The 24,456-nt window shown below is 41.0% G+C and overlaps 2 protein-coding genes across 2 annotated transcripts in view; one reads left to right on the top strand and one right to left on the bottom strand.

The window, feature by feature from the left end:
- Window positions 1–24,456, bottom strand: part of LOC132975683 (G-protein coupled receptor 4-like) — a 390,218-nt gene that overhangs the window by 274,201 nt on the left and 91,561 nt on the right. The gene's annotated exons all lie outside the window — the stretch shown is intronic.
- The window catches only part of arfgef3 (ARFGEF family member 3), a 58,179-nt gene that overhangs the window by 16,653 nt on the left and 17,070 nt on the right, over window positions 1–24,456 (top strand). The window contains exons 9-31 of the mRNA XM_061040369.1: window positions 914–1,018; window positions 1,354–1,478; window positions 2,119–2,366; window positions 2,754–2,866; window positions 3,086–3,218; window positions 3,346–3,920; window positions 5,048–5,400; window positions 7,375–7,541; window positions 7,739–7,904; window positions 8,321–8,428; window positions 9,432–9,647; window positions 12,134–12,244; window positions 13,283–13,433; window positions 14,458–14,772; window positions 16,717–16,850; window positions 17,307–17,452; window positions 18,919–19,098; window positions 19,219–19,360; window positions 19,483–19,605; window positions 20,488–20,591; window positions 20,938–21,082; window positions 21,180–21,308; window positions 21,702–21,878. Of these exons, the coding sequence (XP_060896352.1) occupies window positions 914–1,018; window positions 1,354–1,478; window positions 2,119–2,366; window positions 2,754–2,866; window positions 3,086–3,218; window positions 3,346–3,920; window positions 5,048–5,400; window positions 7,375–7,541; window positions 7,739–7,904; window positions 8,321–8,428; window positions 9,432–9,647; window positions 12,134–12,244; window positions 13,283–13,433; window positions 14,458–14,772; window positions 16,717–16,850; window positions 17,307–17,452; window positions 18,919–19,098; window positions 19,219–19,360; window positions 19,483–19,605; window positions 20,488–20,591; window positions 20,938–21,082; window positions 21,180–21,308; window positions 21,702–21,878 (4,166 nt within the window). The remainder of the gene's footprint in view (window positions 1–913; window positions 1,019–1,353; window positions 1,479–2,118; window positions 2,367–2,753; window positions 2,867–3,085; window positions 3,219–3,345; window positions 3,921–5,047; window positions 5,401–7,374; window positions 7,542–7,738; window positions 7,905–8,320; window positions 8,429–9,431; window positions 9,648–12,133; window positions 12,245–13,282; window positions 13,434–14,457; window positions 14,773–16,716; window positions 16,851–17,306; window positions 17,453–18,918; window positions 19,099–19,218; window positions 19,361–19,482; window positions 19,606–20,487; window positions 20,592–20,937; window positions 21,083–21,179; window positions 21,309–21,701; window positions 21,879–24,456) is intronic.

The raw sequence follows: 24,456 nt of genomic DNA, 5'->3' as shown, positions 1-24,456 counted from the left end.
GAAAACAAATCAACACTCAGACTTTGGTGCAGCCTTCGCAGCAAAGAGGAGATAGCTGGAGTTGTTAGGGTGGGGCTTTTCTTTCCAACCCACTTACTTATCAGGGGTTTCTTTCTACCCTGATGCTGTTTTGCTTCAAGCTCAGAGGTCTGGAGATCACAGCCAGCATTGTCTCCTACTCTCTACAGGGGACAGAGCCCAGCCTCCTCTCTGCTGCTCCTCTTTCAGAGCTTTTATGGTGTACTTAGGCCTTTTGCCCTCCTCCTCTTCATCCCCCTGTATGACCTTATTCAACTGAAGCTTCTCTGCTTTTTGCAGTGCCTTAAGTTCATTGACCGTCCTCTCCTCCTCATCATTCTGTTTGGCCTCTTGCATCCTCCTCTCCTCCTCATACTTCTCTCTTTCATCCTCACTGTAATTTCGTACACTTTTTCTTTCTCCTCATTCTCCATCTCGAGCTTCTCCACGGCCTCTTGAGCAACTCTTTCTGTGCGCTCCATCTCCATGGCTCTCAGCTCTTCATAAATGTTTTTCCTGGCCTCCTTCTTTCTCTCCTCAGGATTCAGTTACTGTATAATAAACAGTATTATACTATTTAATACTGCATAAAGTCCATTGTGTGAAATCAACTGACAGAGACAAGGGTTTAATGAATTACAGAGTATAAACCTTAGCATATTAGTAAAATATAAACTTTTGCAGAATCACTTTAAAATCCAAACTTTGTGGAAATACACACATACGATAAATGCTTAAACATGGTTGCAACTGTTGTGTAATTGCACTTATTAATATGTTACTTTTCTTTTCTGAGGTTTTCTGAACCATGTGTGTATAAACAGAATGATTTTATTGAACTTGACATACTCTACATTATGACTAACTCTACAGACACTGTCTTTGTATTTTCCAGTGGAAACCAGCTCCTACAACTCCTCTACTTGGAGTGCATCCTCTCCATGCTCAGCAGCTGTCCTCCCACAATGCACCTGTCCAGAGGTTTTACAGACCTTGTATGGTAAGCGATATTAGATGGCTTTAATCCTACACATGCTGCCAACAATAAATAAAGCAACAGCTGTGGCTCACGACTAAAAGATGAAACAATTCTGATCACTGTGAGGTTGCCAATAAAGAATCATTTGGAAGTTGTTGTTTTTTTCTGCAAACAAAAAAAAAAAAAAAAGGATCTTGATGCTTTTCAGTTAATCACAATATGCAATATACTGTATATTAATTAATGGCGAGGTTTTTTGTTGTTCTCAGTTTTTTCTTCAAAGAAGTCTTCTCACTTCATTTTGAGTAACTGTATTCTAATAAGAGATAAGAGAACAATAATATTCCTCCTTCCAGGAAGCAGCTGTGTCCATCCCTTGTTGCAATCATGGGAAATCCTGTCAATGACAAAACCATCGCTTCCAACCACGGCTACATGGGGACGCCAGACAGAGAACGCCGCTCAGACAGACTCAGTCTAGGTAACTGTATTTACCAGAGACATCTGCATAGATAGCCTTTTTTTTTTTTTACAGAATAATCCAAGGGCTACTTTGAGTCAATTGAAAGGATTATGAGGATTCTGTTTTTGTTCTGGACAAAATAACCTTTGGCAGCTAATCAGTTGATGGCAATCACAGTAAAATCAGCTGTCAAATGTTATAAGACTCTTCCACTCATCCTCTGTTCTAAATGAGGTCAATGCTTGTGCTGTAGTGGTGCTGATTGGCCAGCCTGTTATCCAAGTTGACAGCTACATTTCAAGGAGGTAATGGGCCCAATGTTAAAATTCTTGCAAAAGCTTTTGAAAAAGATCCATCTAAGTGGGGATTCAATCATTCACAGGGTTTACAGTATGTGTCCATTTTTCTTTCCCTCAACAAATCTGCATCTTTAAAACAAAGACCACGTTGCATTTCACAATATTGTCGTCTTCTAAATGGTCAAAATCTCTGTAGAGGGAACTTCTTCTATCAGAGAACAGATTATGATAGGGGCAGTTGATTCAGGTGGGATTTATTTGTAACTTTCTTCTGGTGGAAAGTGTGACAGTTACACTTTTTTTTTTTACACAGTTTCAGATCTGCAGCTTCAATTTTGGTCCTTGTTTTCTTCTGCCAGGGATCAGCCATGAGCTGGACTCCTCCAGTGGAGGGGTATCTGATCAAGGCAGAGGGTCAGGCTGCTCCTCTAGCGCCCCTGCCAGGATTGCGCCTGTAGTGCGGACTGTGTGTTACATCGCCGCCGAGCTTGTTCGTCTCGTGAGCTGCGTGGAGTCGATGAAACCAGTGCTGCAGTCGCTCTACCACAGGATCCTGCTGTACCCGCCTCCTCAGCACCGCACCGAGGCCATCCGCATCATGAAGGAGGTAGAAGCACAAGAAATCATTGCTCAACATCTCACAAACATTTACTTTCATGTCGATTGATTTCCTTCATAAAGCCATTGATTTCTTTCCATTTCAATGAAGTATACAGTGTGAGGTATTAATGATTAAAACATTGTCTGGTTGAATACCCAATTATTTCTGGCTTCAGGTTTTCAATTGGCTCCAGATAATTGGACACCTAAGAAGTAGTTATGTTGAAAATGTGTGCTCACTGTTCTAAGCTGATGCACACCATGTTACAGCCTGTCGCTCAAGTAAGAAACAAGAGCAACAGGGAGGCGTTCGAAGGATCTGTCTAGAAATGGTAGAAAGAAGACAACACATGAACGTGGAATGAATGAATGGTTTTCTGTGTGTGTTTATTAGATTCTGGGCAGCCCTCAGCGGCTGTACGACCTGGCCGGTCCATGTGTGGCTGAGCCTGAAACCAGGAAGCGCTCCTTCTCAAAGAGGAAATCCCACCTTGACCTTCTCAAACTGTGAGTCCCTCTTCTCTCTTTTGCCTTTTAGACAGAGTTTTTCGGGAAAGTAAAGAAAGAGCGGGAAATACATGATTTCATAAAGTTAGCATATGCTCTCACATGTTTAAATCTGCTGAAATAATACATTGTCTTTTGCTGTCTTAAAATTTTCCTGTACTTTCTGTTCATCACTTAAGCATAAAATGTTTGATTTGGTGTTTCTGTTGACGTCTTAAGAGTGATGGATGGGATGACAGAGGCCTGTATGAAGGGAGGCATAGAGGCGTGTTACTCCTCCGTCTCCTGTGCCTGTGCTCTCCTCGGGGCGCTGGATGAACTGTCCCAGGGACGCGGCATCCAGCCTGAGCAGGTATTCTACTATGAAAGTATAGCGTTAGGAGGGTCACCTCAGTGTTTCAGTTTTGCACTCAATAAAATAACTTCGGAATTGACAGATGCAATATAAGCTTATTTTTAAGTTAATGTTTGTGTTTCAGGCTCGGCTTCTCCTCAAACGGCTGGAGGACCTAAAAGATGGAACAGAGTCCACGCGGGAGTCCATGGAGATCAATGAGGCTGACTTCAGGTGGCAGAGACACATCCTCGCCTCGGAGCAGGCTCCCTGGGACCCCAGCTCTTCTTCCTCCAACATGGCAACCAGCAAGGCCACTGAGCGCAGCCCCGACATCAGCATCAGCATCACCACAGAAACAGGCCAAACCACCCTGGACGCGGAGGTGGGGCCGGGTCACACCACTCCTGAGGAGTGTGGAGACACAAACCTCCCCTCACCCTCGTCCTGCGGCGGCCACGTGGGGACCAGACCCGAGCGGAGCCTGGAGCCGGGTCAGGGGATCCAAATGGAGGAGGTGGTGGGTGCAGTGGAAGTTGAGGGGAGAGGAGAGAAACAGAGAGCTGGTGGAGGAGGAGAGAGGGGAGGTGTGGTTCCTCCAGATGTGGTGCAGCGCAGTCACGCTCTCGTCTACCCCGACATCACCAACTTTCTGTCTGTGGAGTCCAGGGCCAGGTCTCACCACGGGGGAGGGTCTCGATACAGCGAGAGCAACTTCAGGTATGCGTGTGTGTTTGTCCAGGTGTGTCAAATCTGAATAGAAACCTTTGAAGTTCTCGACTTCAAGCTGGTTTTCTGACCCTGGTGTCATCTAGAGGTTTTCCAAAAGATGATGTGGCAGATGTGCAACATCTTTAATGAACTAAATAGTAGCCATGTACAGATATTATAGTAAGCCTGACTTAACAGATGTATTTGTTACACATTTGATTCCCCTGTCATAGGGTTGCAACATGATGTGATTTTGTGGTATTTTCTTTTAATTAGATTTTCCTACACAGAGGTTTGTCAGGTTTGGTTTTTGGACTCTGGATTTTAGTTTTTGATGTTTAATTCAGTTTAGACCACAGCTCAAAGAAAGTCTGTTTTTAAATGTTTTCTCACACATTTGTGACTTCGGAAGAACAAAAAAACCTAATTTGCTGGCAAAATATTTCTAAGGTCTTTTATTCTTTGGGGGGGGGGGGAGGTTTCTCCCCTGCTGTACAAACGTTTTTCTTGAATCATTTTTCAATTTTTGTGTGTGTAGAATAACCGAGGACAAAATGGCATTCAGGCATGCGGGGGAAAAGAAGAACTTTAGGCAACTGAAAACAAAAAAGTCAGATCGGTTTGGTCAGTGATAAAACAAGAGAGAAAATGTTTGGAGATGGGAAAAAACACTTTTTTTTCTCAGGTGTTTGTAGTTGTAGTTATACTACTTATTCTCACCACATTAATCAAATATTCCTACTCTGTGATTTACTGTTATTTTATACCTTGCATTTTTCTCACCTTTTTAATACATAAAATCTCAGGTAAAATAAACCTATACATAATTAGGAACTTTAGTAACAAAGAAAAAATGATACTTCTAAAATACAATGCTAACATGTCCCCTCTGTTCATAAGTAATAAACACAGGAAAAAAGATACACTTTAAAATGTTATATGAGAACATCAATCTCACTTACCTGTTAGAGCTTTACATTTCTTAAGTAAGTTCATATCCAACACTAACTCAGACCAATTGCTGCCTTGAATGTAGAAAACCAGTCTGATTTCTTTCAGAATGTTTTTGAAATGGTCATCAAAAACGTTTATAAACGTATATATAATGAAATCTTGTTTTCATGTTGGTCCATCAGTATGGAGGAGCAGGACTTGTCTCGGACAGAATTCGACTCGTGTGACCAGTACTCCATGGCTGCTGAGAAAGACTCGGGGCGCTCCGACGTGTCTGACATCGGCTCCGATAACGTTTCGTTGGCTGACGAGGAGCAGCAGACCCCTCGCGACTGTCTGGGTCACCGCTCCCTGCGCACCGCCGCCCTGTCGCTCAAACTGCTGCGCAACCAGGAGGCCGACCAGCAGAGTGCGAGGCTGTTCTTCCAGTCACTCACGGTGCTGCTGCCCCGGCTGCTGGGATTAGCCACCGCCGCTGATGTGGACCAGTCGCTGCAGAACTTCTCCTCCACCTTCTGCTCAGGCCTACAGGCTGGTAAGAGATGATGGGAGGGAGGGGAGGTTGATAAATGACTTTGTAGAAACTCGATAAACCAATACGCTGTTTAAACTTGTTCACTTCTAGATCAGGGATGTGGTGACAAGGGTGATCCATGAATGCTTTTAAAGACACATGTAGTAAGTAGTGGATATTATGTATGTATAACTATACGTCTATTACGTCATCAATAATAATTTTCTTTTATATAGCACCTTAAACAAAAGAAAAAGAATTGTTGGACCAGTTGTGAAGAAGAGAACAAATGCAACACTTCTGACTGATTTCTCCAAACGTCATCGCCTTGGGGCTCATGGGTATTGTAGTATTTATGGCATAACAGAAGACACAGATTCAGTGTTGCCTTTTAAAAATAGAAATGTAAGTGTAGCCCACACCATAAGCTTTAGTAGCATCTCATTAGCATCTTATGTTTCCTTGTAAGGAACATGGTGGGTTTTATAGACGGCGGAGATTAATATTACCCTTCACTCTGTATTCATATGTTTAACATTAATATGATGTATTTCCCTGGTTGATTGTAAGTGCTCCAAGATTTTAAGAAACATAGTCTGACTGTGTTTGTACTGTACTCTATGTTCACTCCATCACTGCTGAGCAGGAACAGTTTGATAAAACGTTTGGCCTCCGAGGCACGACCCATAATCCATCAGTGAAAACAGTGAGCCGGTTTTTTCTTCTTCTTTTTTTGCAGAAGAAAATTACGAATCAAATTAAACTCTGCGGTTAAGTGACTTAATGAATTTCTGTTGGAGGCTGTGAATCTCCAGAGTGACTTTCTAATTCTAACACACGACTTCATCAGCGAACAGATGATCTCTCTCCGGCTCCTCTCACCTTCTCACTCTTTACCTCTGTGTCCTCTACCTGTCTGTTTTAAAGTCTCTTTCCCCCCTCTGAGCCCTCTTTCCTCCTCACGCTGTCTTTTCTTTTTTTACTTCTTTCCTTCATCGATCACTACTTCATTGTCTATACTTTACCTCCCACTCTTTCCCTCTCTAGTCTCTCTCTTTGTTTCTCTCACTCCATTACCCTCTCTGTGTGTCCCAATTATTTTCTCATTCTCAGATCACATAAGCGTTACCTTCCTGAATGAAGATCCCACATTGATATACTCTTTCTGTGAGGAGTTCCTAACTTATTATACAACATACTGAAATAAAACGGATACCTCTATATGAGCTACAAAAGCAAACAGGACCAGCACGAATAACATTGACTTTTTGTTTGATGTTTTTTTTTTTTTTACATTTGTTACTCCTGGTTGGTGTAAGTCAAAGCAATTCTACATTCTGATTGGAAGTGCCTTTGTTGACATTTTCCCCTCACTCACATTCACAGTAGCAGATACATTTGACAGTGGTTACTAACTCTGGTGTAACTCTAGTGACAATTATTCTCCAAACAGTCACTTTCTCTTGCCTCTGTTGGTTAGCTTGTTTGTAGAAACGTGTGACTTTGATATTTGAAATGGTTACTTTGGATCCAACATAATACTGCATGTCTGAACACAAACAGACATACAGATTGAGGCAGCAGATAGACAACCAACTCCTGTGTCCCAAGGTTGAGTCACTTTTTTGGTCAATGGAGTTTGTTGGCTTTGAAAGAGCGTTAAACCAGCTGCTACTGATTATTATATTACTGTAGGAAACCTTTAATAAGGTTGTTGGACACTAAGAATACATATATATTCCTTACATTGACAAAAATAAGCACTTTAAGTAGAGTTACCGGTACTGTTTGGAACATTTGCCCCACTTATAAATGGCCAGTCCTCTGGGCTGCCAGCAGCAGTGATCTACACCAGAGCAGTTCACAAACTTTCTGTACTCATGGGTCATTTAAACCCTTAAATATTTGAATTAAGTGCCCAGGTTTAAAGGTACCCAAAGTTACTTTTTAAAGGGCAGTTCCTTCATTTCAAAATCTCTCATTGTCTCTCTCCAGGCGGGATCCACTCTCCGGGGTTCGAGGCAGGTGACACTCTGAGCTGTCAGTCTCTGATGAACGCAGATGGACTCTACTTGGTGTCGTACTACGCTCTGCTGCTCAATCTCAAACTTTGCTGCTGCGACTACTACAGACGACGAACGCTCACACCCGTCCTCAGCCTGGTGAGCAGAGTGCTGACCTCCCCCACAAGATGAGTTTGTAGGGGGGGCAGATGTGGTTTCTATTTGAGTATGATTGGCATACCTTTTCCATTTCTGCTGATTAAAATAGTTGAGAAATTCAATACAATTAGTCGCTTTTTCAGACATAATGCAGTAGAGTGATGCATAAGAATTTAACGTTTGTTTTTCTTTTGCAGAAGGAGTTTGTGCGTCTGATCCAAAGCAGCGGAGTCCTCGTGGTTCTGTCTCAGGCCTGGATCGAGGAGCTCTACCACCAAGTGTTGGAGCGCAACCTGCTGGCCGAGGCGGGGTACTGGGGCTCACCGGAGGAGCACACACTTCCACTGATCACCATGCTAACAGGTACACTCAAGCACACGGACACTCATTCATCGAAATCATCTCCACTGAATTTACATATGAATGTTTCTGGGATTATCATTCAGCTGAAATGTTTCCCTGACTGTAGGAACATCACTCCAATTCAGTGAGTCAGAGTCTTTAGACAATAGTTTGCTCTTCAGTCTGCATCATTTCTGCCCCAAAAGACAATCAAGTAATGACTTAAATAATGTGACAACATGATAATCCTTTTTATTTTTTCCCAAAATATGACAAAAACTCATACCATCAGGTATTGTCAAACGTTTACCCAGCTAAAAACATTCTAAGACCAACACAGACATCCCATATTATGATCATATTCAACAGCTTTACCCCTGGCTTTTATTTACTCATTCTTCTCCTCTATCCTAACTTGTGCCCACCTCGTCCTTCAGATATCGACGGTCTGGGCAGCAGCGCGATCGGAGGTCAGCTGATAAGGAGGGCGTCCAGCCGCTCACCACTCAGCTGTGACAAAGCTGGCAGTGACACTGGGATGGCAGGTAAGCTGCTCATTAGCAAAGTATCTCTAGTGATATGATGGATGAATGGACCGATTGATTGGTTCTCAGTGAATTATTCATTAGTATAACTTCAGCTGTGAAAAAGATTGACTCAGAGAGTATCGTTGTGTTTTATTGCATATTATTTTTTTTCCCCTCTGAGCCTCTAAATCAGCCGAGGTAAACCCTTCTAAATAGGGTTCACTCACCCTGAAACCGCTGCAGAACGGCTGCAGCGTAAATCAGTGGAAAATGCTGAAGGTGAAGCGTCCCATACAACGCTGCTGCATGGTCTAATGCTACGACCTTGTATTTTTTGGCTAGTAGTGAGAAAAAATATGAGTGGAAAGAAACACAAAAGGACTTATAAAAGTTATTTTTTTTTAAAAAAGAGCCGGTAAGAGCAGGAAAGGGCAGACACGCGGAAAGATGGAAAACATGAGTCAGAGACCACCTGCTCTCCCTCTGCATCATCCAGGAGCACAACAAACTGGGGAGATTCGCCATGGTAACTGCTGCTGAGTCACCCACATAGGTGCTTGTGTGTGTGTGTTTGTGTGTGTACAATAAGTTTTGCACCAGACTTCTATGACTTAAAAAGCTTTTTTTTTTTGTCATTGTAGCTGAGGGTCTACCTCCCCAACACTGATTTTGTTTGTGTTTTAAATTTGTTGTAAAAAAAAAAAAATAAAGGCAGCGGTAGACAAGCAACTCCCCTTTTCTGCCAGGTGACATAGCTGTTCTTGTAATTGGAGTCCAGGGGTTTTGAAGCTGGTCGGTGTTCCAAAATAACTCCAACATATATAAAAAAAAAGAGCCGAGGTTTGAAAATACTTTATCCCTTGTATACCAGTTTATTCTACTTTTCCTCTTTGACAATCTTTGGACTGTTGGGCTGTGTGTATGTTGTTCAGGAGCATGGGTAACTGGTTCATTTCCCTGTGTAGATACATATTTCTCCTCCTATTTGACACTACTTTAATGACCCATTTGTGTCTTTCAGGAGCAGTTTTCTCTCGTTTCATCCTCACTGGCGTGTGGAAGAACCTGATCGATGTGTTGTCCACTCCCCTAACGGGCCGCATGGCGGGCAGCTCGAAGGGCCTGGCCTTCATCCTGGGAGCGGAGGGGGTCAAAGAGCAGAGTCAGAGGGAGAGAGACACCATCTGTCTGAGTTTAGACGGGCTACGGAAAGCCGCCGCGCTCAGCTGCAGTTTGGGTGTGTATAACATGGAGCCCCATGTGTTTGTGTTAATAAGAAAACTAAGACACATCACTCATCCCTGCAGGGAATCCTCTGTTCCTCCTTCCCTTCAACACAGAATGATCAGAGTCAGATACTCAACGCTGCAGCTGGAGCTGGAACAGATTCAAATCTATATTGATTAAGAGGCTTGAAGTGTTTTTCAGCATAATGCCCTCTTGTTAGTACTTACAAGCAATGCAATAATCAGAAGCAACTAGAACATAAAGAAAACAAGAATCAATGATTTCATTTGAAGTATGCAAGCAGACGAATAAGAAGTCAGCACAAGGGCAGATTTGCCTTCAGAAATTGTCTTTGTTCACATGTGAAGCATACCCTTCATATGACAGACCCTCTCCTGTAGGTGAATGAACAAAATGAGCTAGTGAGTAGAGGGTCGAGTAGTGCAGGACATGTTATGAGACTGAGCCCCATAGTTCTTCCTACTTTTACATCAAGTTAACCAACTTTAACATTTTGGCACCTGGAGTATATCAAGCCACTTCTCACTCAGAAGAGATGCAGATTCAAGCAGTCAGCTCTTCAACACATCGTGTATCCCGTCTGAAGTTTAGCTTTGGATCAAACTTTTACGACCTCCTCACTCAAACACGAGAATGCTTTTAAAAAAACGACTTAATGCAAGAATTAGTATTAATTTGTTTTAGTGCTCTTCAACATTTTTTAATTACAATACATACAATACAATTATACTCTCTACCCACTGAATCAAAGTGATGTATCACAGAACTGAGTGGAAATGAAAGATGCATCATTTCGTCTTTTAGTGAGTCTTTTCTATACAAATCTCAAACTGTAATTTGATAGTTAAATAGTTTAACAATTTAAAATTAAAATTTAGATGGATGCAAATGGGTAGAACAACTACCGACTTTATTAGTGCAAGTAACTCAAACATACATCAGTGTTAGAGCAACATGAAGAGTAGATATAGACTAAATACTGTGTTACAATACAAAACAGCTCAAAGGGATAACATAAACCTCTTAATGGAATTCTTCAAAATTCAAAAAATATATAAAAGCTGCTTATTGTTAAAGTGAACTGGGCTGGATAGATGGAGGCCAAACTGGTGCTATAAAGCTGTCAGCTTCCATCACCAATTTCCACTTAGTCTGTGCGTGCTGCGGTCGTCAGCGCTACGCACTGTGGTACGCGTCAAGCTGAACATAATAGATTGACCCCGGACAGGAAGTCAGGCGAGGAAACGCACGCGAGCATCTGGTTAATTTCAAAATAAAACACAGTATATAGACTTGAAGAAACATCCGAGGATGCGCTGGGACACACCATCAGTGATGTATCCTGAGTTCATCGGGTGTTTCGGGTCTCACAACATCAGACGCCCTCCCTCAGGTGACCCAGCCGGGGTTGATCAGGCCCTAGCTTGTGCCCCAGCAGCATTGGCCCACAGGTCGGACATCTTGATCCAAAGCCACCTAGAAGCCCTCTCTGCAGCCTCATTAGTGGTCTTGATGGCTCTGCTTTTGGCAGCTCCTGTTATGCCAAGCAGTGCAAGGACCTTGCACAACGCTCAGCCTGCAAAGCCTCTGCATCCCACGTCAGCGAGCTTTCCAGCGCCTCGTCCAGCACTGCTCCTGATCATATTTTGCATCACTTAATCAACATTATGTTAAGACAGGCACCAAAGGAACAAGAAATCATCCTCAGAAAGACACGTGATCTTGTAGTTCTCCTTTGATGTGTACAGCTGCTCATGGCTGTGCTCACACTACAGAAATGGACCCAGTGTGAGGGGTTATAACATTTTCCAAGTCAACCCAAGATATAAAAAAATGTTGTTGTAATTTCTGTAGAATTCATGAGATTCATATGTGTTGAAGACGTTTGTGTCATTATATGTTAATGCAGGAAAGCGTTTGCTGATAGCTAATGTTTGTTCTTATTTTCCGCCTGCTTCACAGGATTCAACTTAAACACTTTAAAATTACAGCTTTATGTTTCGTACCATCCTGCAACTGTTTGGGCTCTCAGCAGCTCAACTTGAGGTTATCAGGTAGGGGGTTAATAAGTTTTTAAAAAAAGGTCTTTTTTGAGAGTGTATCAGGGGAAATACATTTTATTATCTACTCATTTAAAATCTGAAAGTATCGGTAAGTAAGAATTACCGGCATGGCCATCAGGGGGAGGAAACCTGATTGAAATTATCCGCACGGAAACACCTATGAATATGAATGAACACATGGTGTGTAACCTCAGCTGTGGAACGAGGGCGCTATGTAGGGAGGGAAGGTGCTCTTTTTCTCACTGCCAGTTAAAATCTTGAAAAACACCCAAAGGAGAAAAATACCCAGAGTCACAATATAGAAGTCTGTTTAATGTCACATTTTTAGAGTCAAGGTTACATTTTTGTTGGATTAGAGAATAACAGACACTACGCCTTACACTGTGTGTGTGTGTGTGTGTTTGGCCATCAGGTGTGGCTGCAAACTGTGCATCGGCTTTAGCCCAGATGGCCGCCGCCTCCTGTGTGCAGGAGGAGAAGGAGGAGAAGGAAGTGGGCGAGACCGGAGACGCCATCACACAAGGTACTGAGAAAGAAAAAAAAAACGCTCATTGACTTTTTATTATATTCATACAAATGTAACCTTTCATCGGCCCTGAGTGACAAAACAAGCACATGTGGTACTCACTAGTAGCTGATAAACATATGCACATGCATGTGGATATAAAGTGGGATATAAATACACACTATCTACATCAGCATTAAACAAAGAAGGGTTGTCAAAAAATGTATAATTCCATTCATTTGATAGTCTTGAAATTTGCAAGACAGAGGGCGGACTCTTCACTGACATGGTCACCACCACACATACGTTGATCATATTTAATGGATGTACCATTTTAATTTGTGAAAAGTACCCACTTGGACCCTCTTGTTGGTACCTTGGAGTTAATTTTCTGTTACGTTGTTATCCAAACAGTTGTGATTTGTTTTATTTTTAATAAGACACTTATTCCCCTGTAAAAACCCCAAAGGAGAAAAGCAGTATAGATAATAGATGGATGTATTAAAAAGTAAAACCTGAAGAGACTCTGATTTCTGGTTCTACAAGATTACTGTGAGGACATCTAGTGTCAATTGTGGAAACAACAACAGCAAAATCAAATCCTCTCTTTACTGAGAACACTGGTGTTATACTGTAGATAGGAAGTTCAATTTTAAGGTTCGTCCTGAAATATCAAGTCAACAAATTGAGATTAAAAAAGAATCTACTGCAAATGACCCAATATATATATCAACAAACAAAGCCATCATGTGGAAATATGTAGTTTTTATCAAACTATTATCTCTGTTACAGTGATTCGAGTTCCTCAGCATGTTTGCCTCTTTGTGGTTGACAAATAATGGCTATTAAATATGAAAGTTTTATTTGACATTTTGGTTGTTGTCTGTTCTGGGCCAATGCACAATGTGTGTGTCAACTGGTACTGCTATTTGTGTTGTGTGTATCACTGTAGGTTTTACATCTTTAAATGTCACTTGTACCCTAACTACATTCCCTGATGCGTGTCTTTTTTTTTTGTTTGTGTGTGTGTGTGTGTGTGTGTGTGTGTGTGTGTAGTAAAACAGCGTGTTGAGCAGCGTCTGGAGCAGATTGGTCGTCCTCACGGAGTTCGCCTGCACACCGCCCATGTGTTGTGTATGGACGCCATCCTGAATGTTGGACTTGAAATGGGCAGCCACAACCACGACTGCTGGCCACATGTCTTCAGGTACACCCACGTACACTTAAGCACACATACACACATACACACACACACACACACACACACACACACACACACACACACACACACACACACACACACACGTACACACACTCTTATTCCCATAAATCGGGCCGTAGTTCCATAATTTCTCAATCTATGCAATCAAGCCAGCCAGTGTGGTGCCCTTGGTTTTCCAAGACTGTATCACTTTTCTCAACAAAATATTTAGCCAATAGTATCATTTATTTTCATCTCTTTCCAAGTTTTATTAACTAACTATTTAGGTTTTTATTCTAGGGAGGATTGAAAGGTTTATAATCTCTTGCTTTTGATTTGTTAAGTGAAGCAACATTTTCCTTTAGACTTTAAAAATACATAAACTTGGAAGTCATGTCAGTTTTGGTTCAGGTCACAGGACCATTAAAGTAAAAAAATAAAAAATAAAATGATGGTTCATCTATGGAGACCATAAAGGGTCATTCTGGTATTTTTAAACAAAAGCCTCAGGTATTCTTGAAGTCTGAATATCTAAAAGGTACAAATGAGTTCAGAATCACTTCAGTAGATTGTTTCAGCCAGCAGGTCAGAGAGTTATTTGTTGTTGTTTTGTGTTGTAGTCTGTTTGATCAGATCTTACCCTTAGAAATACCCAAGTCACACAGTAACGCAAACAAACTGACAAGGTCATGGTCGGGTTGTACACTAGATGATCAATTTGTTTTGGTAGGAGACAATTCTGTTTTTGTCAATGGAGTCCACTTAGTATGAAAACAGTGATGTACAGACCGTCTAAGAATAGCCTTAACAAAAAGGTCTATGTTTGCATCAGTCCATCTGTAATGTTGTCAGCTTGTTGGAGAACAATCGGAAAAAAATGGCAGAATTCTTTAGATACAGTTTAGACTTAGGTAAAAACATTTATTTTTTTGTTATAGTCTAATTTTTTTAATTTTTCTTTTTTCCTTCCCTGTTTTTTCACCTTTGTATTCTCTCACCTGATCCCCCCCATCATTCTGCCCCCCCTCAGGGTAACGGAGTACATCAGCTCACTGGAGCACACCCACTTCAGCGACGGCTCCACACAGTCGTCCTCTCTGACCACCATCACCCAGCAGAGCCAGCATGCAGCGGGCATAGATCTGGGACTGGAGCTGAGCTGTGAGCCCAGCCCGGAGGCCTCCGAGCTGGGTCTGAGCCAGCCGGTCATCCAGCCTCTGTCCATCAAGGAGCTGCTGAGGGAGAGCAGCAGAGGAGGCCGAGGTCTGGACCTGAAGACCGGCAGCCTGATGACCGGGACCAGTGCTGCCAAGGCTGTGTGCACGTTGTCAACACAGGCCGACAGGTGGGTCGCTAAATATGACACTGTATAAATATCACAATGATATCATGCATTAATCATGATAATGGAACATCAAAGATCATTTATTAAATTACAGCTCAACAAAAAAGTCTTATTGTCAACACCGTTATGAAACTGAACTCTTCTGTGTTAATATCGTTTTGTTGAATACACATTATAATTAGCTGAATAAAAAATGATACATGACTAAAATATTTATTAAATGGGCTAGTGGTTAGTTTGCGCGTCCCCGGTACAGGCTTTAGTATTCAAAGCAGGCGACCAGGGTTTGAATCCGTAATGTGGCTCCTTTTCCACATTTCATTCCCTGCTCTCTCTCTCTCTCTCTCTCTCTCTCTCTCTCTCTCTCTCTCTCTCTCTCTCTCTCTCTCTCTCTCTCCGTGACTGACTCTATCCGCTGTCCTATCTCTTGACAAAGGCATGAAAAGACCAAACAATAAATCTACAAAATAAAATAAAAATTAGAAAATTGATGGAAATGGTATTTATTAAAGCCAAAGTGCAAACATTTAAATTTTTTTTAAATGTAAAAAATATGTTTTGAATCTGAGTTTGGGATCTTTGGTGGGATAAGAAGCAAATCTTTCACCTGGAGTTTTGACAGTTTTCTAACATTGAAAGCAGTTAATAAGAAGACAAAGCAATTATTGGACTCACCTTGAATAAAAAAAATACAGATTACAGATGTTTTATTTACATCTATGAATAAGATTGAAGTTTAGCTGAACTATAAAGGGGAATCCTACTTTAAAAGTTTAAGAAAATCTAATTTTTTGAGTTGGAAACTATAATCAGAGTATAGAGAACGCAAGACCTAAAGCAAACCTGACAAGAAAAAACACACTTAAGGAAATATTCATCTAAATATTTTTCTGAGCTTTAAAATATTTTGTACCAAATAAATATGCACATGTTTACTTTTATCATTTGTGCTTTTCATTTGCTTTTACTGTAGGTATGAAATGCATCCTGGCTCATGAAGGTGGGGCCTACATAGAACTGAAAATAGTGGAAAGTAATTATCGAGGGATTTCTTTTGATTTAGTTTTCTATCAAGACTGACTGGACAGTCTCAAGAAGGTGAAGGAAAGCTGCCTAATAAAACATCTGTTGGCTGTTATCATGTTGCCTTAACAATAGTGACTCTTAATAAATGTATAACATGATCAGCCCGGCAGGAGGCGCTTTGGATGAGAGAGAGAGAGAGAGAGAGAGAGAGAGAGAGAGAGAGAGAGACAGAAAATATATATATGTGTCAACACTCGCACAACCAGAAATACAAAGTGCACACGCACACTCACAAACACACACACTAACACACTGTGGCACATGGTTTATAATAAGTGTGTGTGTTCATTCCAAGGATCATGGATCATCTCTTATATAACTCGTTATCTAGGCTGCTTTTAGAAGTGAATAAAAAATGTTCCCACTGATCCTTTGGAACAGATGGACAGAACACATTTGACAAGCTGAAATTAGGGCCGAACATAGTAAAGACTCCTCTGGGCAGGGCCGCACCCGCAGGGCTGCTCTCATCTGAATGTGTTCATTGTTTGTCTTTGAAACCACATGGGAGTGACAAATCGGTGCAATAACAAGATGGCAGCCATATTATCAGGGCATGTTTTAGGAACAGCTAAATGCTACAAAGTCCTGGATGAGGACATTGGAACTTTACTGTTGTTTTACATGCAAAGTGTGAATGCTCCGGGGGAATCCGAAATCATGTTTTTAAAAGTCCTCAAAAGGGGACAGTTGGATTTTTTTAAACACTTCCTGTTCACAGGTGATGCTTTGTTTTTAGACCAATCTGGTTCTGGTCCTAAATAACTAGGAGAAAGTAAAAGAGGATACAACACAAAAGTTGAGGTCACAAGAGGTTAATGAAACACTTATTTGTGTGTGTGCGTGTGTGTGTTCCAGGTTGTTTGAAGAAGCAGCTACCAAGCTGAACCTGGTGGGTCTGGTCGGCTTCCTGCAGCAGCTCAGGAGAGCTTCTCAGTGTCAGCTGTTCGACTCTGTCACTGAGACCGGAGACTACTCGCTGGCAATGCCAGGTGCACATTTTGAACATCCCCCCCCTTGTTGCCATTTTCTAAACTATTTTAAAGAGGTTAATTCTAATTCATTTTTTGAACGCTACATGATCAGGCTCCTGGGGTGCTCAGTGACTTTGTGGTTCTCCCTGGGCTCTATCTGCAGTAACATATGGAGCATCTAAAATGATTCATATGGGGCTATGAAAAAAATCCTGAATGGCCAATTTTTTTCTGTTCTTGGTATCAACATGTAGGATATCTTCGAACAGGGTCCTGACTGGGATCATTTTAAACTTGTTATTAACTATTAACTATGATATATAACCTTAGAATGAAGGAGGGAAGGCAGTCTACTCATAAATAAGACAGACAAAATAATCAGTTAACTAGTAACCTTCTCACACATTTAAGAAACAGGATATAAATGAAATCAAGACGTGGAGAAATTCATTTTTTTTTTTTTTTCGTCCTCAGGGGAGGCCAAGTCGACGCTGGACCGCCGCAGCGCTCTCCATCTCTTCCGCCTGGGAGAGGCCATGCTGCGGATCGTCAGGAACAAGAACCGACCTCTGCTGCACATGATGAGGGCCTGGAGCGTGGTGGCTCCTCATCTGGTGGAGGTAGGACGCTTCAACATTGTTTTGAAAGACAGAGTGAAGCTTTTTCTAATGGCTGACATTTTCAAAATCTTGGATGTAAAATGATCTGGATCTCTCATAATCCGGTACAATGTAAATCCAAATAATACACTGAATATAATACTATCACTTTTAGAAAAAACACGATGTTGAAGGGCAGTCCTAGAATGGTGATTTCCGAATTCTACAACTTGCGGACTTCTTACTCAAAATCTGAGAATAATCTGAAGGAACATTTTCAATCTGAAACATCTGATGGAGATGGGAAAGTATCTTGTGGAGTTTCTCCTACAAAGTTTCTCCTACAAAGTAAATACACGTCTTATACTATGAGCGCATAAATGGCTAATGCAGACTTCTGTGACATCAGCAGATTTATATCGATAGAACAAAAACATGCCAGACTTCTGCACAATATGTTCAGAAACTAGAAGAATGTTATTTCTTTTCATTTGGCGATACAGAAAAAAAATAAATACATTTGGGAAGAGGTCAGAATTACTGTGAAGAATATCTTTTCATAATCAAGTTTACTCGACGCTAAGCTTTTTCTGTTGGGCTTATATCCTGAGAATAATAACTATAGTAAAAAATGAACAAGCATTTGTCGACCTGAGCTTGCTTTACACAGAAATAATGTGTTGCACTATCACAGTAAAGTTTTTACGTACTCAGTGGATAAGACACATGTTCTCAAACCTTCCATTAGGAAGGATCATTTGCATATTGAGGCTAAAATAACATAGATCTGTAGGCCTTTTTTAATGATGTTACAATTATTCAAAAAGTAGCTTAGATCAACTTGTTTAGTTAGAAAACGATCAACTTTACGTCTTGACATACGCATGTGAAGGTGTATCGGAGTGTGCTGTTAGGTCATTAAAATCACCATCTAAAGTAAGTTGAAAAGCTTGACCAGTTGTTGACATTCATGTTTTTGCTTGTGCATTTGTGTTCACGGGCAGCTGGTAGCCCAGCGGTTAGTGTGCACGCCCCATGTACAGAGGTTTAGTCCTTGAGAGCCGACGGCCCGGGTTCTAAACTGACCTGTTGCTCCTTTCATGCGTGTTGTTCCCCACTCTCTCTCTCTCTCTCTCTCTCTCTCTCCCCTGTTTCTGACTCTTTCCACAGTCCTATCTCTAGAATAAAGGCAAAAAAAGCCCCAAAAATACATCTTTAAAATTCACATGTGGGAAAGTAGGGTAAAACTTATTCTCAGTATGTCATTATTTAGCTTCTGTCCTCCTTGTTGTCATGGTAACTTCACTCTGTGGACAGTAATATTTTGTCCAATTAACTTTAAGTGATCACTCTGAAAAATAAAGAGGGAACAAAACATGGACATCAGGAACTGCCACTTCGCCTTGCATAAACTCTTAAACAGCGACAATGATAGAAATGTACTTACAGCTCAGTGCACTCACAATCAAACTATCTCTGTCTTCCAGGCGGCATGTCACAAAGAGCGCCATGTTTCCCAGAAGGCCGTTTCCTTCATCCACGATGTTCTGACAGAGGTGCTGACGAGCTGGGCGGAGCTTTCTCACTTCCACTTTAACGAAGCGCTGTTCAGGCCCTTTGAGCACATCATGCAGCTGGAGCTCTGTGATGAAGATGTGCAGGATCAGGTTTGTCCATTCGATTCTTTTGCATCAATCAGTTTATCACCAGATCTGTGGCTTGACATTTAAAGCAGTGTTGTTTTACAGAATAGTTCAAGAAATGTTTCGCTGCTTGTTTCTCTTCAGGTAATAACGTCGATAGGCGAGCTGGTGGAGATGTGTTCCCCTCAGATCCTGTCAGGATGGAGGCCTCTGTTCAGCGCTCTGAGGACCGTCCACAGCAGCAAGACCGACACCAAAGAATACCTACTGGGGGATTACTCTATGGGTACTCTCACATGACCTTTTTCTAAAGCAATTCAAATGAGTCCTTCCTTTATTTCTCTCCTTAATTCTGTCCTTTCCCCTTTCCTCTTCCTCCAAATTCCTCTGTCACACCTCCCCCTCCAGGGAAGTCCCAGGCTCCAGTGTTCGACGTCTTCGAGGCTTTCATCAACACTGACAACATCCAGGTTTTTGCCAACGCTGCCACTGACTACATCATGTGTCTCATGAAGTTCGTCAAGGGCTTAGGTTTGTCAAACTTTTACATTCTGTGTTGTTTTTATTCATTAAGATGTTATTTTTAAATGCACTTTTTTAATCAGATTGTAAAGGCACATCTTTGGGTAAAAACTGGAGGGTAGAAGGCCTCCTGTGTCTGTCAGCTTACTTCTCTCTTTCTTCCTTCTAAAAATAGATCTAATTTCAGACAAGATTTTACAATTTAGCATTTGATATTGCGGGGACAAAATAATGCACTGAATGAGTGCAAATTAAAAATCTGGTGACACTTTAAATGAAGGTCACAATACTCACCATTAACAAGTTGCTTATTAGCATGCTAATGAGTAGCATAATGGCTGATTATTAGTCATGATGGAGCACTTAGTACTTTATTCTACATGACCATAGTCTATAGCTAATAGGACATTAACTCAGAGTTTGATCTTAATGTGCTTTGCTTAGTATGGCCATTGTCAGGTAGAACTGAGCATATTAAGATCATAATTCATGCTCAACAGCTTCTTAACTTTCTATCAATAAGCAGTAGGTAGGAGGGTATTGAGGGAAACCTCTGAGTTAATGTCCTATCAGCTACAGTTTATTGTCATGTAGAATAAGGTACTAATAAGCGCTAAATGATGACTAATAATCAGCCAGTATGTTACTAATTAACATGCTAATTAGTAACCACTTGATGGTGAATATTGTAACCTTAATTGTAAAGTGTTACCAAAAATCGGTTTTAATCAACATTCAATCAGTATTAGCTTTTAGCAGTTACAAGTCAACGGTTTTATGTCCACACTTTAAAGACTTGCTGTGTCACCTGGCTTTATTATCACTTTACACAGAAGAAGAAAATCTGATTTTCTTCATAGTTTCTGATTGTGTTTGGGTGTGTGTTCACAGGAGAGGTGGACTATAAGGAGATTGGAGACTGTATCCACGTGTCGGGTTACAGCTCCACTGACCTCTGCTTACCCGCTCTCGACTATCTTCGAAAATGTTCCCAGGTACGAGCCGTGGTGTTCAATCCGGTGCCAGGTTGTTTGATTTGGATAAGAACGATCTGGATTTGGAAATCTTATTTTTCCCTTTTCCCTTTGATATATGCAATTGTAATTCTTTCATTTTCAACTTGATTAGGGATCCTTTCAACTTTTTTAATGTTCCTCTCAAAAGTTCATGTTTAACACATTTTGAATTTACAACAGCCCCGATAAATGATGAAAAAAAATCACACAGGTATTTAAAGCCCTGTAGAGACATTTGTGCCCAGTTGCTGTTAGGTGAAGCTTTGTGGAGTTTGCAGGCGTCATTTAGCCCATTGACATAAAGAATACATTTTGTAATTGACAGCTACTTGCGAAGATTTACAAGATGCCATCCAAGCCGGTGTTCTTGGGGGCGCGGCTTGCCAGCCTGCCAATGAGATGCCAGGAACGCTCCATCAGTACTGAGGACGGGATGGACTGTGTCCTGCAGGAGTTTGACGATGACACAGGTAAAGTGTCTGTGGTCCGCATTATTAGTTCTTTCTCGTTTGTGTTTCCACTCTGTCTAACCCTCGCTGTGTTGGTCCTGTGTTTTCTACCCTGCAGGTCTGATCCAGGTGTGGATTTTGTTATTGGAGCAGCTTACAGCAGCCGTGTCAAACTGCCCACGCCAACATCAACCTCCAACTCTAGAGCTGCTCTTCACTCTGCTCAGAGAGGTCACGACTGTACCAGGTAACACCTAAGAAAACACACACACACCAGAAAACTGTGGAGGAGGAGTTTGTGAAGTGTTTAATAACAGGATACAGTCAAAAGTTGTTTTTTAGAAAATGAAATATTTAAATCAAAACACTGGGTAAACCTGTAAAGTTAAGGTAATTATTGAATTTATTTAACACCAACACATTTGAATATCCTTGGACGGCCAAATCAGTCACATGACCTGGATCTACAAATGATCAAGTGCTTGGTTGAAACTCTGAAGGGAAAAAGTCCCCAAAAAGCTGAGATTGAGGAATTCACTGATTGATTGATTTGTGAATTCACTGTCTCATCTGTGAATTTGCCAAACTCTGTTCTTATAAGCAAACATACTTACAGACAATCTGCACCTCCTCCCTCCAGGTCCCGGGTTCGGCATCTTCTCGGTCATTCAGCTGCTGCTTCCTGTGATGGCACTGTGGCTGCAGCGTAGCCATGGCGACCACTCCTACTGGGATGTGGCGGCTGCAAACTTCAAACACGCCATTGGCCTGTGCTGCGAGCTGGTGGTGGAGCACATCAACAGTTTCATCCACTCAGGTGAGACACACCTATGAGTGTAAAAAGGGTTTGTCACATAGTTCTTCCAGTGTTTCCCACACGTAGACGATACCTGGGCATCCCAAGTATATATCCGACCTGTTTTTATTACATTTTTCATTTATTCATAAAATTGCTGCGTGCATGAAAGGGCGAGACAGAGCGGGCGAGAGAGTGCAGACGCGCGCAAGGACCTCACGGCTCCGTGCAACATAACAAAACTCCTGTTTAAAAAAAATGTCCCCTCTAGCAAAACCGAGAGAGAGAGATAAGGTCCACTGTTGGTACATCTCTTTTGTAAAAGCATTGAGAACAGGTGCCTTGCTTCTATCAAAACTGAAGCTTCTCATTATGGAAGCGATTAGTGATCAGAATTCAAATGATAAAGCTAATTTGAAAATTAAAATGCATTAACAGAAATTCTTTTTAACTTTCAGAATTTGAGTGTATTATTTGACTAAAAAATAAAATGATTAATTTATCTAATTTGAATTTTAGTTTTCAACTTTAAAAAGGCACATTATTTGACTAAATTAAAATGAGGAAGAAAATGGCATTTGCTTTATCATTTTCAAAAAAATGCCCCGCTAAATCTGTATCATAATTCAAATGAAAAAGCTAATTTTAAAATGAAAATACAGTAACAGAAACACGTTTTAATTTTCAGATTATAGGTGCATTATTTGACCTATATTTAAAATGAATATTCAGTCATCCAGTTTGCATTATACTTTTACTCTCTATGCATGCATATTGTATGACATCATTCAAATGAAAATGAAAAGGTCTTTGGCTTTTCGTTTTCAAACTTGCCGTGCTAAAAAGTGATCATAATTCAAACTCGAAAACGAATTGGCAAAGTGGACGACGGAGGAAAGTGACGTCAGACATCAGCTCCCAGGCAGGTGAACGTAATATTTACAGTCTATGAGGCGAGCGGGCAGAACGCGCAGTACGATGGGTGGCGGGGTGAATCTTTAACACTGGTACAAGCTCCAAACTAGTTGTTGCCCTGATTTTGATTCAATTTTAGCCTTGTAGTTGATTATTATTTTAATAACTACAAAACAATCTCTGAAAGGGAGAGAGAGCTCATACAGTCGGTCGAGAGGGAGAGTGTGTGCCATTACGCACAGAGGATGAGAGACACTTTGTGCACAGAGCTGGAGAGATTATTTGAAACAGAAAATTCAATCGATAATCTTTTTTAATGTAACTAAGTTAAGCAGAGAAGAGAGTGATCTATAATCTATCAATAAACCGGTCTTAGGACACGTCTGTGTGAATTTCACGGCGTGCAGATGCTGAGTGACTCTCACGGTCAGAGATAGTGGGCATGGTGTCACGCGTGAGACTTGGCAGCTCGGGTTATAAAGCTGCTGCGTCGTCTCGCTGAAAGTTCAGTGTGCGCTGAAAAAAACACTCCGATCACCACCTGTATCACAGTGTGAACTAAAGTCTGCCCCAGTGTTAAAGATTCACCCCGCCACCCATCGTACTGCGCGTTCTGCCCGCTCGCCTCATAGACTGTAAATATTACGTTCACCTGCCTAGGAGCTGGAGTCTGACGTCACTTTCCTGCGTCGTCCACTTTGCCAATTCGTTTTCGAGTTTGAATTATGATCACTTTTTAGCACAGCAAGTTTGAAAACGAAAAGACAAAGACCTTTTCGTTTTCATTTGAATGATGTCATACAATATGCATACATAGAGTAAAAGTATAATGCAAACTGGATGACTGAATATTCATTTTAAATATAGGTCAAATAATGCACCTATAATCTGAAAATTAAAACGTGTTTCTGTTACTGTATTTTCATTTTAAAATTAGTTTTTTCATTTGAATTATGATACAGATTTAGCGGGGCATTTTTTGAAAATGATAAAGCAAATGCCATTTTCTTCCTCATTTTAATTTAGTCAAAGAATGTGCATTTTTAAAGTTGAAAACTAAAATTCAAATTAGATAAATTAATCCTAATTTTATTTTTGAGTCAAATAATACACTCATATTCTGAAAGTTAAAAAGAATTTCTGTTAATGCATTTGAATTTTCAAATTAGCTTTATCATTTGAATTCTGATCACTAATCGCTTCCATATCTCATGGCTTTGTTTTATTAATGTTAATGTCAGCCTCACTTTTTCCTCTAGTGTCCCCCTGTGACCTGAAGATTCAGAGCTTGTGAGTCCTTGTCTTTGAGAGGGTCAAGTGTGTTGTGTGCTGCACGGGGCAGACTTTGCTATTTGTTTATTTTGAAGATAGTTTAAAAAAAAATATCAGCGTCGACAGGCTTTGTGAGAAAAGCACTGACGGCAGAATATGTCATTTGTGCAGTTCTAAGCCTTCGGTTTAGAACGTTTAAATATATTGACCTACATTCAGAGTGTTTTGACCTACAATTATTTGAAAATGTTTTATTAAACCTCCACTTCCTGCAACCACTGTCCCTCTTCTATCACATAATAATAATATAAAACCAATTGGTTTTATAGAGGAGGAAGCACTTTTTTTTACAAGGCATGAAGACTAAATCAGCCACCAGACACAGAAAACAGTTGATATTTGAAAAAGTCAG

Source organism: Labrus mixtus, chromosome 6, assembly GCF_963584025.1.
Source record: "Labrus mixtus chromosome 6, fLabMix1.1, whole genome shotgun sequence".
In the NCBI taxonomy this organism is placed as follows: Eukaryota; Metazoa; Chordata; class Actinopteri; order Labriformes; family Labridae; genus Labrus; species Labrus mixtus.
Note: the sequence above shows the minus strand (reverse complement) of the source record. Positions and strands in the feature narration are given on the sequence as shown.